The 17974-nt window shown below is 38.3% G+C and overlaps 1 protein-coding gene across 1 annotated transcript in view; it reads right to left on the bottom strand.

Moving 5' to 3' along the window:
• Positions 1 to 17974, bottom strand: part of TOP2B (DNA topoisomerase II beta) — a 68040-nt gene that overhangs the window by 41175 nt on the left and 8891 nt on the right. Inside the window, exons 2-4 of the mRNA XM_062215354.1 lie at positions 7402 to 7557; positions 6936 to 7026; positions 5769 to 5832 (exon numbers count right to left, since the gene is read on the bottom strand). Of these exons, the coding sequence (XP_062071338.1) occupies positions 5769 to 5832; positions 6936 to 7026; positions 7402 to 7557 (311 nt within the window). The remainder of the gene's footprint in view (positions 1 to 5768; positions 5833 to 6935; positions 7027 to 7401; positions 7558 to 17974) is intronic.

Here is a 17974-nt window from a genome sequence, read left to right on the forward strand (position 1 = left end):
ACTGCGCCACACACCGGCCCCAAGAATGTACTTTAAAACCTATCATTTGCCAATCTGTTTCACAATTAGACACCATGTTTCTTTACATATTTTATTATTCTAATAACTTGAAATAAATTAAGTCATAAAAGACAACTAAAGATCTACAATGTAAATAATGAAATAGAAGTAAAATAATGAATAAAATAAAGCTTTTAACATCACCTTCCGTTCCCAAATATGCAACCAACTTTCCTTTCTCTTACTCTTTACAACACTGTCATGTCTTGTAGTCTTCTAGGCTCAAATTATAATATACTTTCGATCCATAACACATGATGGTTCTCTAAAATCATGAGTCAAATCATATTAGCTAGCTCAATTAGATTTGTTTCATATTAGTATCACTCTAAATGTCAATATATGAGACAAGATAAATTAATAGCACCTTAAACAATCTTCTTGCTAACCACTTAACTATATTTTTCATTACTACCGTAGATCAAATATAACCTTCATAACATCTAATTTCACAGTACAACATAGCAGCAGTTCCACACTTTCAATAAAATCTAGCTTTGAAGTCCTCTAGTACATGTAAAAGTCCTGTACTTACAACTAAATATAACTGACACCATTCCGCAATGTGCAACCTACTTTTCCTTCAGCTCAGTTTTATACTGAACATATTTATTCCCAATATTTCCATTTCTTTGTTCACTGGACTTTGCTTATAATGTCTTTTTCTTTCATGTAGCTAAAATGTGTTTTCATTTATTTTAAAAGCAGAGAAAGGGACAGACAAGCAAACAGAAATCTCCCATTGCTGGTTCACTCCTTAAGTAGTCAAAACAGCTGAGCTGGGAAATCAATTCAGATCTCCCACGTGGGTAGCAAGACTCAAACATTTCGGACGTAGAGCCAGGGCTTGAACCCAGAAACAGCAATATGGTATGTGGGCATCTCAAGCAGCAGCTTTTTTTTTTTTTTTTTAATTTATTTGAAAGGCAGAATTGGGAGGGAGGGAGGGAGAGGGCGAGGGCGAGAGAGAGGGAGAGAGAGAGGGAGAGAGAGAGGGAGAGAGAGAGAGAGAGAGAGAGGAAGAGGAGAGAGAATCTTCCATAAGCTGGTTCACTCCCGAGATGGGAACAACAGCAGGGCTGGACCAAGACCAAAGCAGGAGCTTCATCTGGGTCTCTTTAAGCTTTATTTATTTGAATATCAAGACTTACAGAGAGGCAGAGACAGAGAGGGGTCTTCCATCCACTGGTTCACCCCCAAATGGCCACAACAGCTGGAGCTGGACAGAACCGAAGCCAGGAGCTTCCTCCAGGTCTTCCAAGCAGTGGAAGATGGCTCAAGCATTTGGGCCCCTGCACTGATGGGGGAGACTGGAGAAAGCTCCTGGCTTCAGACTGGTCCAGTCTCAGTCATTGCAGCCATTTGGGGAGTGAAGCAACAGATGGAAGATCTCCTTCTCTCTCACCTTCCCTAACTTTGCCTTTCAAATAAATAAATCTTTTAAAAATAAAAAAAATAAGGGGCTGCTGTTGTGGCATAAGGGGCTGCTTTGTGGCATAACAGGCTGAGGGACTGCCTACAATGCCAGCATCCCATATGGGCAGCAATTCGAATCCCAGCTACTCCACTCCTGGTCCAGCTCCCCGCTGGTGTGGCTGGGAAGGCAGTGGAGGATGGCCTGAACCCTTGGGTCTCTGAAACCATGTGTGAGACCTGGATGAAGTTCCTGGCTCCTGGCTTTAGCCTGGCCCAGCCCTGGCAGCTGTGGCCATCTGGGGGGTGAATCAGCAGATGGAAGATCTCTATCTCTGTATCTCTGCCTTTCAAATAAATAAGATTAAAAAAAAAAGCTAAGCTGTATTGTAGATACTATACACGTGTCTCATTAGCTATTACAGCTAAAACTCTCCTTCCACAAGAAGTTCAGGGGCAAAAATGCACAAAGAAAAACCAAAATCTGCTATACAAAATGTTAAAAAGAATGAAACTCTAAAGATCTCAAAAATAGTGAAGAAAACTCGATGTCAGTGGGATAAACACAGAAACATTTCTCTCCATTTTAATTCTGCTTTAAATTACATCCTAAGTTAGAACTCTAGCTTAAGCAAAGTTTATATATGAAAAAGTGTATTTTATTAAAAAAAAAACACTAGTTCTGTAGTATATGTAAAGATTAAGAAATGACTTCACAGTAGGAAATTAACAAGAGACACAGTGTTGCAATTTAATACTTTATCCCTTTTAGTATTTTTTTTGTTCTAGTTAATACTATTGGTTGAACTCTGTAATTAACACACAATTATTCTTAGGCATTTAAATTTAAATGAAAAGTGATCCCTGTTAAATATAAGAGTGGGAATAAGAGAGGGAGGAGATATACAATTTGGGACATGCTCACTTGGACTTGCCCCAAATGGTGGAGTTAGAAATGTGCCTAGGGATTCCAATACAATCCCATCAAATTTGCTTGTACCAATGACATCTCACTAGTCCAAAGTGATCAATTTCAGTTCACAATTGATCACACTGATAGGTCTAAGAGTCAAAGGGATCACACAAACAAGACTAGTGTCTGCTAATACTAACTGATAGAATCAAAAAGGGAGAGAAGGATCCAACATGGGAAGTGGGATACACAGCAGACTCATAGAATGGCAGATGTCCTAAACAGCACTCTGGTCTCAGAATCAGCCCTTAAGGCATTCGGATCTGGCTGAAGAGCCCATGGGAGTATTTTAGGCATGGAAAGCCAAGACACTCTGGGAGGGGAGACCTAAATGAAAGATCTCTGCGAGTGAGATCCCAGTAGAAAAAACGGGCCATCAAAGAAGGAGGTACCTTTCTCTGAAGGGAGGAGAGAACTTCCACTTTGACTATGACCCTGTTGTAATAAGATTGAAGTCGGCGAACCCTAAAGGCTTCCATAGCCTTGGCAACTCATGACAAGAGCCTAGGGAGATTTCTGATGCCATAAACAAGAGTGTCAAATTGTTAAGTCAACAACAGGAGTCACTGTGTACTTATTCTTCATGTGGGATCTCTGTCCTTAATGTGTTGTCCAATGTGAATTAATGCTATAACTAGTACTGAAACAGTATTTTACACTTTATGTTCTGTGTGGGTGCAAACTGTTGAAATCTTTACTTAATATATACTAAATCGATCTTCTGTATATAAAGATAATTGAAAATGAATCTTGATGTGAATGGAATGGGAGAAGGCGTGGGAGATGGGAGGGGTGCGAGTGGAAGGGAAATTATGGGGGGAGGGAAGCCATTGTAATCCATAAACTGTACTTTGGAAATTTATATTTATTAAATAAAAGTTTAAAAAAAAGAGACACAGTGTTGTGGTTAAAATTCAGAAACAAGATGTAAAGATCAAAATATGCTTCTCTTCTGCCAACTTTAATGATACAGAAAATTCTACATAAAAAAGGGAACTCAGGGTCCAGTGTTGTGGTATAGTAAGTTGAACCACCTCCTGCAATGCCAACATCCCATATGGGCACAAGTTTGAGTCCTGGCTGCTTCACTTCTGATCTGGCTCCCTGCTAATGTGCTGTGCCAGGAAAAGCAGCAGAGAATGGCACAAGTACCTGGGCCCCAGCTACCCACATGGAAACCTGTATGGTGTTCCAAGTTCCTGACTTCAGCCTGGCCCAGGCCAGACTGTTGCAACCATGAGCAGTAAACCAACAAATGGAAGATTTCTTTTCTCTCTCCACCGTGCCCCCCCGCCCCGCGCCTTTCAATCAAATAATTCTTTGTTTTTTAGAAAAAAGGGGGACTCAATATCTCATTAATGATTTATTAACAACAATAAAATCAAGAACAAGGCCAAAATGTACTATTTTTATCCTTTCTTCCTTGGAATAACTAGCTATTTTTGATTTATACTGAAATAATTTTCTTGCAGAAGTAGTTAAAATGAGGCAGAGATAAATAAGAAAAAAGAAATGGTTATCTGATTATCATTAAGAACCAAATAAATTTAGTTACAATTCTATCTCACTCTTACACCCATATGAAAATGTTTGCTGATTAAAAGGGAGTTAAAAGACACTAGTTACTGGGACTAGCGTTTTGGTGCCTGCAATGCCAGCATCCCATATTGGGGTGCCAGGTGGGAGTCCCAGTTGTTCTACTTCCAACCCAGAACACCCTACTCATCTGCCTAGGACAGCAGCAAAGGATGGCCCATGTACATGAGCCCCCGCCACTCAAGTAACAGATCCAGATAGAGTTCTAGGTTCCTGGTTTCCACCTGGCCCAGTCCCAGATGTTGCAGCCATTTGGGCAGTGAACCAGTAGATGGAAGATCGCTCACTCTGTCATTCTCCCCACCAAATAAATAATCTTTAGAGAAAAAAAGACAATAGTTACATACAAGTATTCTTTGTACAGAATCTACAATAAACTGAGAAAGTAAAACCAACAACTGCCTTTCCTTATTAAGTCGACAACATTTACATGAAGTTCAGCTGTTTAGCACTGTTGTGCTGGCATCCCATAAGCTGTTTCTCAGTTCAATCCTGTTGTTTTGATGGCTAGCCCAATGATTACAAGTATGTTCATCAGGAATATCCTTAAAGAAAATCCTATCTTCTTTAGTTTTTAATCAGAATCTTAATCCAGAATTTTGAAAAAGTGTAAAGTTATCAAGCATTCATAATTACGATCAAACATAAATCATCAAAAGTACTATTTTTAACAAGAACAGAAATCTTGAAGCAGGCACTTGCACAGCTGTTAAACCGCTGCCTGGGACATCAGCATTCCTTAACAGATACCTGGGTTCAAGTCCAAACTCTACTGTTTATTCCAGCTTCTTGCTAATGCACACCCTGGGAGGCAGCAGTAATAGCTCAAGTACCTGAGTCCCTGACACCTACATAGGAGACCTGGATCGAGTGCACGACTCCCAGCCCTGGTTGTTGAAGGCACTAGGGGGAGTGAACCAACAGATGAGAGCTTGCTTTCTGACTCTTTCTCTCTCCTTAAATAAATAAAAATTTTAAAAGAAGGAAAAGAAAAAAACTTTAGCTGTGTAATTATGTGTTAACATTTTCATGAAGTACAGTTAACTTCATGATATAACCAAATAGATTTTATTATACTATTAATCTTAACCATGACATCTGAAATTAGATAGACAGTAAGACTATACATGAATTGTTAAATTTTCATGTTTACTAGGAAAAAAAAACATAAGATCATGCTAAATTACTAATGAAAAAGGACAATTGTATTCTTTTACAAAAGGTATACTGGTAAGAACAAGATAAATTTAACAACTATGTTTCTCATTTAAAGCTTTTTTTCTTTACCGTCCAACAACAATCACCATAGTGTGATTTATTTAGCTAAACAGCTGGTATATATTCTGTGATATCAACAGAACTAATTTGTTAAGTCATAGCACAAACAATGTAAAAGAACAAAAGCCAGTTATGAAAAACATTATGGAATGCAACTGAGATACACTATTAACAGTCCTCAGAGTTGAATCCCACAGTAAGGGTAAGAAGGAAAGGTAGAGCTGAAATAGCATGCACAGCATTGAAGAAAAATGAACTCCAAGAGCTCCCACTGGAATTACTTTGGGAGATAAGGTCATAAATGTTAGAGAGGTAAAAATAAGGTCTCAAGCAACAGGGAAACAAAGGAGTATTAATCATATAAATTATTCATATAAGGAACACTCATAAGTTGAGATCCACTTGAATAAAACAATTTCAGATTTTAAAAAGCTTGAAATATACTTACGGGTCAATTGAAATTTTAATACAGGTCATATTCTTATCCCTCTGTTTATTGTCAGCAGCATTAACTACAAAAATAAATGACTTAATTTGTAATTAAATACATTCACACAACTGCATTGCATCATTGTTTTAAACATTTACATATAACAGTAAATAAAAATAATTACTTGTAACTGGAATATAGTCTTATTTTCCAGATAATATTCCTGAATTTTATATCACATTTAATTACTGTTATGTTTTCTATCACAAAAAAGTAAAGTTTTAGTAGCATATAAAAACAAATAAAAGCAAAAACATCTGTACATTACAACCTTCTAACCCAAGTATAAGAGTAAAAAATTGGTTTAATTATATTCGATCTTGTTAACAAATATTTTGAGATTCTTCAATACACTAGTGATTTTTACAGGTTAGACTAAACTGAAATTAACCATTTATTTTTTAATTACAAAGACAGTCTTTAACAACCTCAGGAATCAAAACTTTAAATCCTATGCACTATAGCTGATAATGAAAACATTTTTGCATTCATTAACCACTTCAAGAAAATCTGAATACTACAGTAGAAGTAATATGTTCCTGACAAACACTGTTTAATCAACCTTAAATCATCAAAAATCAATTTTACTCTCCATTTTTTTCGAAGAACTAGCAAGAAGCAGCTTAGAGAAATTTGGACAACCCCACTATACTCAATTAGGCATTCACACACCATTGCATTTTAATTCATTCATACTTTGGAAATTAATTCACTCATTTGAACAGTGGTTACTAAACACTTTTGGCTGCCCTACAGAAATACCAGATTTGTTGGTGAAAATCACCAATTTGCATGTTCTACCTCTAGCCACTGAATATGCCAGCACACTCCCTACATATCTGGGACGCCAGAAAACTCAGGTAACTACACACACAGGATTACAGATCAGTTATGGGATTAGAACTACAACACACTCATTTTACAGATAAACGAACTGAAGCACAAAGATATGCAACATAGAAATAGGAAAATGTTTCAGTTAGTGATATAAATTTTCTAAATACATTCAGCATAAAGGCCAAAGATAAACCTTTAAAATTTATACTATAAACCTGGCTTTATATACATAGGGACATTTTAATACTAACAGAAAAAAGATGCTTTAAATCCTAAGCAAACACTCACCCAAAATTTCATCAAAGATCTTATATAAACCTGGCACAAAGGTAACCTCTCTGCAATTCATTCCTACTTCTTCATCATACACCCACATTAACTGCAAAGAGAAAAAAATCCAGAAACATGTTTTACTCAATAAGTCCATTAACTTGGTAAGCATTAACTAAGTCAGTAGATATACAGATATATTCTACAACATACCACCATTAAAGTAAACCACAACTTGAACCTAACTTTTGAACAGTTCATATGGAACCATTTTACTCTAAACTTCTTTCTTCTGATAGTTTTCCTTTTATAGAAGGAAATGAAGACATTTCTATTTCTGTTAGATTTCTCTACCTACTTTACTTATGAACATACAGAGATGAAATTATGGATTTACAAAACATTTAGTCACATGATCTTATTAATATATTAAAAATTAGATACACACATATTCTAACTTCAGTCAATTTTAGCCAAAAATTACCTGTGTCAATGGCTCCACTGACCCAATATATGTGTCAGGACGAAGGAGAATATGTTCAAGTTGTGTCTTCTTCTGATACACTCTCTCAACAGACAACTTCTTGGAAGTATCATTTTTGCTTGCAGTTTCTGACTCTTCTTTTTTTGCAGCATTGTTCTGATCAAAAAGAGTCTAAAATTAACCAAAAAATCAAATTTAAATAACCTAACAAAGGGTAAACTGTGTATGGACACATGATATGGGCTTTTTCTTTTAACGGCAAAACTATCTTTCAAACTCAATGATTCTCCAGTCCTAAAGAACACAGGTCTATTTACTACCAGTCTAGTTCTACAGTTCTTATTGAGCCCAAAATGTGGGTATATAATCACCAGAATCACTACAGTAGCCTGCATATATTCAATTCAGAAGTATCAACATCTCCCAATTCTGTAAAATACCAAGGTTATTTTTGTGAACCTCAAAACTTTCTAAGGAATGTCAGGCATATAGAATCACAATGGTTCAAACTGGCAGGCTGCAGGGATGCCAAAAGCTTTCAGATGCAGATACTATGCCATTAAGCAAAACTACAGTAAGGGGTGGGCAAAAAACAACCTACACAAAATATTAGCCTACCTAATAAACACTTAGCTGAAAATATCATACTTTACATAATTCTCGAATTTTGTACACCTATAGATCATGCAAGTATCATGTCTAGGTCACAATTCTGAAGCAACCTATGATTTCAGTTTCTGTGCCAGTTCCAAGGAAGTGGAAGTCAGTGATCCCAACTCTTTCCTTCTGGAATTTCCTAATGCTGACAAATATGACATCCCACTATATTACAGTGGCTTATTTTTCCCAGAGAATAATTCAAACAATAACAACAGATTATCCTTTAGAGACCCTTGAACATTAGTTAAAAACGAAATAAAAGACATGATACAGATAGAATTTGAAGCCACTCCCAAAAGGACAAATACTATATGTTCTCCCTGATCTGTGAAAACTAACGGAGCACCTAAAAGGAAATCTGTAGAAGTGAAATTGACACTTTGAGAAGCAATGACTTGAACAGCACTTGTCTGGACTGTCAGGGACAATTTTTCTCTCTTCTTCATACTATTTATTGAATTCTTAACATAATCATATGAGTATAAAGTCAACTGAAAATAGATCTCAGTAAAAAATAAGAGTGAGGGAGGAGGAAGAGGGGTGGGAGTATAGATGGGAGGGCAGGCACAGTGGGAAGAACCACTATGTTCCTAAAGTTTTAATTATGAAGTTTACGAAGTTTGTAACTGTAAAGCTATACAGTTCTGCATACATTCCTATGGACTTACTTCTAAGTGTACAGTTTAAAAACTTGTCATGGGACCCCAAATCCCATTAAGCTGGGGGATAAAAATGCCATCTTAAGTGTTTAAGTGATCATATTAACTGTTAAATTGATCATATAGATAGGATTAAGTGTTAAAGAAATCATATAAATAAGATCAAATGTCTGGTAATAATAGAATTAAAAAGCAGAGAATGTTCCAACATGGGAAGCAGTTCACATAGCAGACTCATAGAATGAAAATCACTTTAAATAGCACTCTGACCTCAGAATCAGCCATTAAGGCATTCAGATCTGGCTGAAAAGCCTATAAGAGCATTTTGGGCATGGAAAGCCAAGACACTGTGGCAAAAAATAAATAAATAAATAAATAAATAAATAAATAAATCCTACATGAAGGATCTCTTTGAGAGAGACACTGGTGGAAAGAAGTGGCCAAACGATGTACTTTTCTCTGAAGGGAGGAGAGAACTTCCACTTTGCTTACGGCCTTGTCTAAATGCTGAAGGAGTTTGTGGATTCAAAAGGCTTCCAAAACCTAGGCAGCTCATGTCAAGAGCCTCAGGTGATCACAGATGTCATACGTAAGAGTTAATTATTAAACTATCAATAGGAGTCACTGTCCACTTTCTTCCCAAGCAGAACTTCTGTCCTCAATGAGTTGTATTATGAGAATTAACTGTAAAACTTGCTCTCAAACAGTTATGTGGGGAGGGGGTGCAAATTGCTGAAATCTTTACTTAGTATGGAATTGGTCTTCTGTGCATAAACTTAATTGAAAATGAAACTTAATGGAGAACGAAACTGGGAATGAAAGTGGTAAGGCTGGTATGGTGGGAAGAATCACTATCTTCCTAAAGTTGAACTTAAGAAATGCGTACTCACTAAATAAAAAGTTTTCTTTGGGGAAAAAATCATTATTCCCCATAAATATATACAATTATTATTTGTCAATTAAAATCCCTTAAAAAGAAGATCAAATTTGTGTACTTAATCAGTATACAACTCTAATTCAGTTTCTAAGCATAAGTATATTTTAATGTTATTTTAAATGTCATTGTATATGTTAGAATATCAAGATTCGTGACCTCTGGGTAGTCTAAACCAAAATAAGAATTTGAACATATAAATTCTGAAGAAATCCAAACATTAATTATAATTTCAAAATATCCTTAGTTTTATAGACATTAAAGATGTTTTAAAATTAATATTAGAAATAACTAATTGGGGCCGGCACCGTGGTGCAGCAGGTTAATGCCCTGGCCTGAAGCACTGGCATCCCATATGGGTGCCAGTTCTAGTCCCAGCTGCTCCACTTCTGATCCAGCTCTCTGCTGTGGCCTGGGAGAGCAAAAGATGGCCCAAGTTCTTGGGCCCCTGCACCCACATGGGAGACCCAGAGGAAGCTCCTGGCTCCTGATCAGCACAACTCTAGCTGTTGCGGCCAACTGGGGAGTGAACCATCGGATGGAAGACCTCTCTCTCTCCCTGCCTCTCCTCTGTGTAACTCTTTCAATAATTAAATAAATCTTAAGAAATAACTTATTGTATTAGATTTTAAACTATGTTCTTATACAATCATTTATTAAGTTTATAATACTTAATGCTGTAATAATACTATAATAATAATACTATAATACAACTAGGAGCCAGTCAAAAATAACTCTGGGAAAAAGAAAATAACTTTGTTTCATAAGGCTTTTATACTCTATTTCTGCCAAGAGTCAGATAATGAACAAGTCTTCCAGAAATAATGAATAGTATTTTTAAACACCAGTCTCCAAATTTCTAATAAATTGCTTTTAAGAAATATTTATAGGAAAAATCATAACAATAAAAACATAACTGATTTAAAAATGGATCCTCAGAATAGTTAGAACACAAACTGCAATAACTAAAGTCACTCTTTAAGAAAACTGCTGGGGCCAGTGGCACAGCTGGTTAAATCCCCAGCCTGCAGTACCAGCATCCCCTATGGGATTAGTTTGGGTCCTGGCTGCTACACTTCCAATCCAGCTCTCTGCTATGGCCTGGGAAAGCAGTACAAGATGGCCGAAGTCCTTGGGCCCCTGCATCTGCGTGGGAGACCCAGAAGAAACTCCTGGTTCCTGGCTTCAGATCAGCTCAGCTCTGACTGTTGTGGTCATCTGGGGAGTGAGTCAGCAGATGGAAGACCTCTGTCTCTCTCTCTCTCTCTTTCTCTCTCTCTCTCTCTCTCTCTCTCTCCCTTTCTCTGTAACTCTTTCAAATAAATAAATCTTAAAAAAAAAGAAAATTGCTTAAAAATGACAGATTATAGAATCAATGGTGAGTATCTACCATTAAATTATTGACATAAAGGTTTGAAACATAATGGTCATAAAAGCTTTAAACTAAAACTCATAAGTAATAGCTTTCTTAGCCAAGGCTCCTCCAAAACAAATCATATCACAAAGAAAATATTTTCTAAATTAGATTGTCCAGAATATCCTCCTTCCCATACAGACAAGGATGAAACAATATACAAACCAATTACAGGCACTTATGTGCTTGCCACGTGCTAGGTGAGCACAAAACCACATCAAAGCCCATGATCCAACTTCCCAGATGACCAAGGCATGACTGAAAGGAAACCCCCCCAACTTCCAACATTTCCCTGGGGAAGGAAAGAAGTTGAGTGTCCCTCCAAATGAAAAGTTGAGAGGAGTGTTAACCTACAGATTGCATGCTATTCTACTTAAATCTAAACACTGAGAGAAAGGGTGCCAGACTGGAGGCCACTGAGAACAAAAGCAATCAATACAGTTTGGTCAAATGCCAGATTCTGCAATAGCAGATGCAAACACCGGGTGGAGCTCCAATATCAGCACTTGCTTCAGCATGAGCCAGAGGCTGTATTATAGCAGAAATACTCTCAGGAATGCTCCTGATCTATGTAGACACAAACAAACCTATTCAAGCCCAAAGAGGACACTTACTTTGAAAGTTGGCATGATCTCCAGATTTTCTAGTCAGAACCACAAGATGGAGTAAGTTCTCCCAGGATGCAATCAGACCGAAAAGACTGCAGAGATATCTGGGCATTCAGATATCAAACTCCAAAAAAGAAAATAACAAAGCATGCAAAGAAACAGGGAATACAGTCTATGCAAAGGAACAAATTAAATCTTCAGAAACTGGCTCTAAAGGAAAGGAGATCTGTGGATTACTAAGTAAAGAATCCAAATAACTCTCATAAGGATGCCCAGTGGATAAAATAAGCAGACAAATCAGTAAAACAATGAATCAACAAATGGAGACAATCAAAAACAGACTCAAACTATGAAGAATCAAACGCTATTTCTGAAACTGAAGAATACAATAACTGAACCGAAATCAGACTAGACTTAGCAAAAGGGGGAGGGGGAAACAGCAAAGTTGAAAATAGAACGTTCAAAATTACTAAAGCAGATGAGTAAAACAAAAGAATAAGACAGCCTAAAGAATACACAGGATGCCATCAAAGTCTCAAAGAAGAAAGAGTAGTGATAAAGAGCTTACCTGACAACACAGTGGCTGAAAACATAAAATTTGAGAAAAATGGAATAGAAATTCAAGCCACTCAAAGAATTCAAGTAAGGATAATCAAAGGAGACCTACACTGAGACACATTATAATCAAGGGTCAAATGTCAAAGGAAACAAAAATCTTAAAAGTAGCAGAAAGAAAAGTGAATCATCACAAACAAGGAAATCCCACATAGGCACCTGTTCAAGTCCAGGCTGCTCTTTGCTGTGGTCTGGGAGGGCAGTAGAAGATCGATCAAGTCATTACGCCTCTGCACCTGCTTGGGAGACCAAGAGGAAGCTCGTGCTCCTGGCTTTGGATCAGCTCAGCTCAGGCTGTTGTAGCCATTTGAGGAGTGAACCAGTGGATGGAAGACCTCTGTCTCTCTGTAAATCTGACTTAAATCTTAAGAAAAAGTGGAGGATTAAACAAGTCATTCTTCTTTAAAATTTATTTATTTGAGAGGCAGAGCTATATAGAAAGAGAGATTAAGAAACAGAAAGGCCTTCCATCCTCTGGTTCACTCCCCACATGGCCTTAAAGGCCAGGGCTGGGCAGATCAGAAGCCAGGAGCTTCTTCTGGGTCTCTTATAAAGGGTGCAGGATCCCAAGCATCTAGGCCATCCTCTACTGCTTTCCCAGGTCATAGCAGAGAGCTGAACTGGAAGAGGAGGAGCCAGGACATGAACCGGCGCCCATATGGGATGCCAGAGTTGCAGCAGAGGCTTTACCCGCTAAGCCACAGTGCCAGCCCCTCCAGTAAGTCATTCTTATACAACCAATAGGTGAAAAAAGAAATCACACGAGGACATAGAAAATATCTGGAGACAAAGGAAAAGAAAACACATACATTTTAATGTACTTTACATTAAAAATTAAGAAAGACCTCAAATCAACTTTGCAACTCAAGGCATTAGAAAGAGAACTAAAACTGAAATTAGCAAAAGAAAATAAAAAATAAGATAAATGAAATGAAAAACTAAAGAACAAGTCAATAAAACCAAGAGTTGATTTTTTTTTATATCCACAAAACCGAAACACCCTTAACTAAACTAAGTAAGATGAGAAAAAAGTGGTGAGACTCAAGTAACTAAAATCAGAAACAGAAAAGGAAACATCACAACTGATGTTACAAAAACAAAGGGATTATAAAAGAGTATTTCAAGAAGTTTGTGAGGCCAGGGCTATGGGGCCGGCGCTGTGGCGCAGCCGGTTAAAGCCCTGGCCTGAAGCGCCGGCATCCCATATGGGCACTGGTTCTAGTCTCGGCTGCTCCTCTTCCAATCCAGCTCTCTGCTATGGCCTGGGATAGCAGTGGAAGATGGCCGAGGTCCTTGGGCCCCTGCACCCACGTGGGAGACTTGGAAGAAGCTCCGGGCTCCTGGCTTCAGATCAGTGCAGCTCCGGCTGTTGCAGCTATTTAGGGAGTGAACCAGCGGATGCAAGGTCTCTCTCTGTCTCTACCTCTCTCTAACTCTGTCTTTCAAATAAAATAAATCTTAAAAAAAAAAAAAGTTTGTGGAAAATGGAATTAAAAGATAAGTTTATTTTGATGCAAAAAGTTTTTGAAATCCATGCAGTTTTTCATAATGAATATTTTCAATATTTGAAGACCCCCTCATAAGAGATTTATATCAACAATTACACACTAGCAGATTGGATAACCTAGAAGAAACTGATAAACTCCTAGAAATACACTATCTACAAAACTAAATCATGAAAAAGTAAAAGATCTAAATAGACCTCCACAAATTAGAGACTGAAAATGTAATCAAAAACCTACCAAAGGCCCAAAAACCTCCCAACAGAAGCAAACTCAAGTCAATAGCACACTTAAAGGATTAAATGTAGGATTTATACCTGAGATGTAAGAATGTTTCAACACATGAAAAATCATTATAATAACCACATTAACAAATAAGGACAAAAATTATACCATAATCCAAAATTAACTCAACATAAATAAAGGTTCTAAAAGTAGAACCTAAAACTATAAAACTCCTAAATGAAAACACAAGGGAAAAGCTTGTGTTGGAAATGACCATGGTATGACACTAAAAGCACAAGCAATATAAGTAAAAACATGTGAACAGGACATCAAATTTCAAAGTCTGTGTGCAAAGGAAACAATCAAGTGAAGAGACTACCTGTTGAAAGGGAGAAAATATTTAGGAATCCTACAAAGGATAATATCCATATATGTATCTACAACTTCTAAAACTCAACAGAATAAACAATTTTAAAAATAGGATAAGGGCAGGGCCGGCGCCGTGGTACACTAGGCTAATCCTCTGCCTGCAGCACCAGCATTCCATATGGGCACCAGTTCTAGTCCTAGTTGCTCCTCTTCCAGTCTTGCTCGCTGCTGCAGCCTGGGAAAGCAGTGGAGGATGGCCCAGGTGCTTGGGCCCCTGCACCCGCATGGGAGACCAGGAGGAAGCACCTGGCTCCTGGCTTGGGATCGGTGCAACTCCACCTGTTGTGGCCATTTGGGGAGTGAACCAATGGAAGGAAGACCTTTCTCTCTGTCTCTATCACTGTCTGTAGTTCTACCTGTCAAATAAATAAAAATCTTAAAAAAAAAAAAATAGGCTAAGGGCTTGAATAGACAACTCCCAAATAAGATATACAAATGACCAGTAAGCATATGAAAAGATACAATAGTTAAAAAAATGTAAATCAAATGCACAATGAGATATCTCATACCTATTAAAATGGTTAGGAGAAAGCAAGAAGTGCTGGCAAGAATACAGAGAAAGTGAAACTCTTACACATTGTTAATATAAAATGTTGCAGCCATTATGAAAACCAGTATGGAGATTCCTCAAAAAATTACATTCAAATGATCGAGTAATCCCACTTTACTGAGTATATATCCCAAGAATTCAAGCAGGATCTTAGAGATTTGCATACCCATGTTTATCACAGTATTATTCACAATAGCCAAGAGGCAGACACAATCCAAATGTCCACCAGTGGATCAATGTATAAAGCAAACATGGCACATAGATGCAATATAATATTATGCACCTTAGAAAAGGAAATCTTGTAGTGAGCTAAAAAAGGGACAAACCTCAAGAAGACTATGATAAGCAAAATGATCCAGACACAAGGACAAATTCTGCACAATTCGCCTCTTATCAAGTACTTAAGGTAGTCAAAATCATAGAAGTAGATAGTTACTACAGTCTGAGGGGAAAGAACAGGAAATTTATGTCTAGTGTGCATGAGTTTTACAAAATGAAAAAGTAAATATCTTTAACACTACAACTCTACACTTAAAAATGAATGATAGTAAATCTAGTTTTCTTACCACCACTTAGAAAAATGAGAACATCTGGCCGGCGCCGTGGCTCAACAGGCTAATCCTCCGCCTTGCGGTGCCGGCACACCAGGTTCTAGTCCCGGTTGGGGCACCGGATTCTATCCCGGTTGCCCCTCTTCCAGGCCAGCTCTCTGCTATGGCCCGGGAAGGCAGTGGAGGATGGCCCAAGTCCTTGGGCCCTGCACCCGCATGGGAGACCAGGAGAAGCACCTGGCTCCAAGCTTCGGATCAGTGCGATGTGCAGGCCACAGCGGCCATTGGAGGGTGAACCAACGGCAAAAAGGAAGACCTTTCTCTGTCTCTCTCTCTCTTTCACTATCCACTCTGCCTGTCAAAAAAAAAAAAAAAAAAGAAAAAGAAAGAAAAAAAAAGAAAAATGAGAACATCTGAAAAGTTTCCTTTCTCCAATTATTACTTGGAATTTTCCCTATGAAGAATATATACTCTAAGTTTTGATGGTGTATTTGGAATATTTTATGCCAAAATATTTTTCCTGAGACATTTGACACAGGTTACTACATCCATATCCGAGTGACTGGTCCCAGTCCTGCCTTCATTTTGATTCCAGTTTCCCACAAATGAAGACCCTGACAGGCAGCTCAAGCACTTAGTCTCTGCCTCCCCATACCACCCTCGATTGAGTTCTGAGCCCCTGGCTTTGGCCTCACCCAACCCTGGCTGCCAGAGACATTTGAGGAGTAAATGTGAACAGAAAGTTACTCACTTGCTCTCTCTGCCTTTCAAATAAAATTTTAAAAAATTTTCCTGGAGCCGGCACTGTGGTGTAACAGGTTAATTCTCCACCTGCCACGACATCAGCATCCCATGTGGGGACTGGTTCGAGACCCAGCTGCTCCAGCTCCTTGTTAATGAGCCTGGGAAAGCAGCAGAAAATGACCCAAGTGCTCGGGTTCCTGCACCTATGTGAGGGACCCAGAACCAGCTCTAGGCTCCTGGCTTTGGCCTGGCCCAGTTCCAGCCGTTGCTGTCATTTGGGGAGTTAATCCAGTAGATCGAAGACCTCTCTCTCCTCTGTTAACTCTGCCTTGCAAATAAATTTAAAAAAAAAAAATTTTTTTTTAAAGTTTTCCTACATATCACATGACAGAGTTAAGAGGACAAAAATAGGTGCCAATCTATTTAAAGTCAAAACTGAGACAATCATTTGGCCTAGCCTTTAAGATACCGGTCAAGATGCCCACTGTCCCATATCAGTGTCTGGGTTTGATTCCCTATTCTGGCTTCCCATCAGTGCAGAACCCTGGAGGCCATAGCTCAGGTGGTTTGGATCCTGTCACTCACATGGACTACTTGAATTGAGTTCCCAGTTCCCGGCTCCTCCCCTGGCCCAATACCAGCTGCTGCGGGCATTTTAGCAGAGAATCAGATGTGAGAGCTCTCACACGCTCTCTTTGCTTCTCAAATTTTTTAAGAATTTAATGAAAAAAGACACATATTATCTATAAGACACTGTAGTAGATGTTTTGAGTCATGTATAGATATTTCAAATCAATTCTCAATTATGATCTTACAATAATTTCTAAGACTTGATACAGACCTCTAAATCTGAATTTTTCATTGAATAAATTTTACTACCATACTGGAAAATATTTTTTAATCACAATCTTCTATTCTGTGACAGATAATCAAGCATTTTAAAATTGTTTAGCTTATTAAAACTCAATGAACAAAGTTACAAAAGAGCAAATATAAAATATCTCACTTATCAGAAGTTACATATATGCAAATATAGAAAAAAATTAAATATGCCCAATGAAGGGGGATGGTGCTGTGGTGTAGTGGGTAAAGCTACTGCTTGCAGTGCCGGCAACCCATATGGGTGCCGGTTTGAGTACCGGCTGCTCCATTTCCAATCCAGTTCCAATCTCTAGCTGTGGCCTGGGAAAGCAGTAGAAGATAGCCCAAGTCCTTGGGCCCCTGCACCCATGTGAGAGACCTGGAGGAAGCTCCTGGCTCCTGACTTTGGATGGGCACAGCTCGGGCAGTTGCGGCCATCTGGGGAATGAACCAGTGGATGGAAGACCTCTCCCTCTCCCTCCCTCCCTCCTTCCTTCCGTCTGCCTCTCTGTAACTCTGTCTTTCAAATAAATAAATATTTTTTAAAATTACCTAAGAAGCATAAACACATTTTTTTTAATCTTTTATTTGAGATGCAGAGAGACAGCGAAGGGAGAAGAGTTCTCATCAGTTGGTGCACTTGACAGATGCTCATAAAGGCTCAGGTTGAGCCAGGAATTAGAAATGCAACTCAGGTCTCCAAGTGAGCGACAGGAACCCACCTGCTTGAGCCGCCACCACTGCCTCACACAGTTTGCATTAGCAGGAAGCTAGAGTCTGGAGCCTGAGCTGGGTATCAACCCCAGGCATTCTATTTGGGT

Source organism: Lepus europaeus, chromosome 2 (genome assembly GCF_033115175.1).
Source record: "Lepus europaeus isolate LE1 chromosome 2, mLepTim1.pri, whole genome shotgun sequence".
Taxonomy (NCBI): domain Eukaryota; kingdom Metazoa; phylum Chordata; class Mammalia; order Lagomorpha; family Leporidae; genus Lepus; species Lepus europaeus.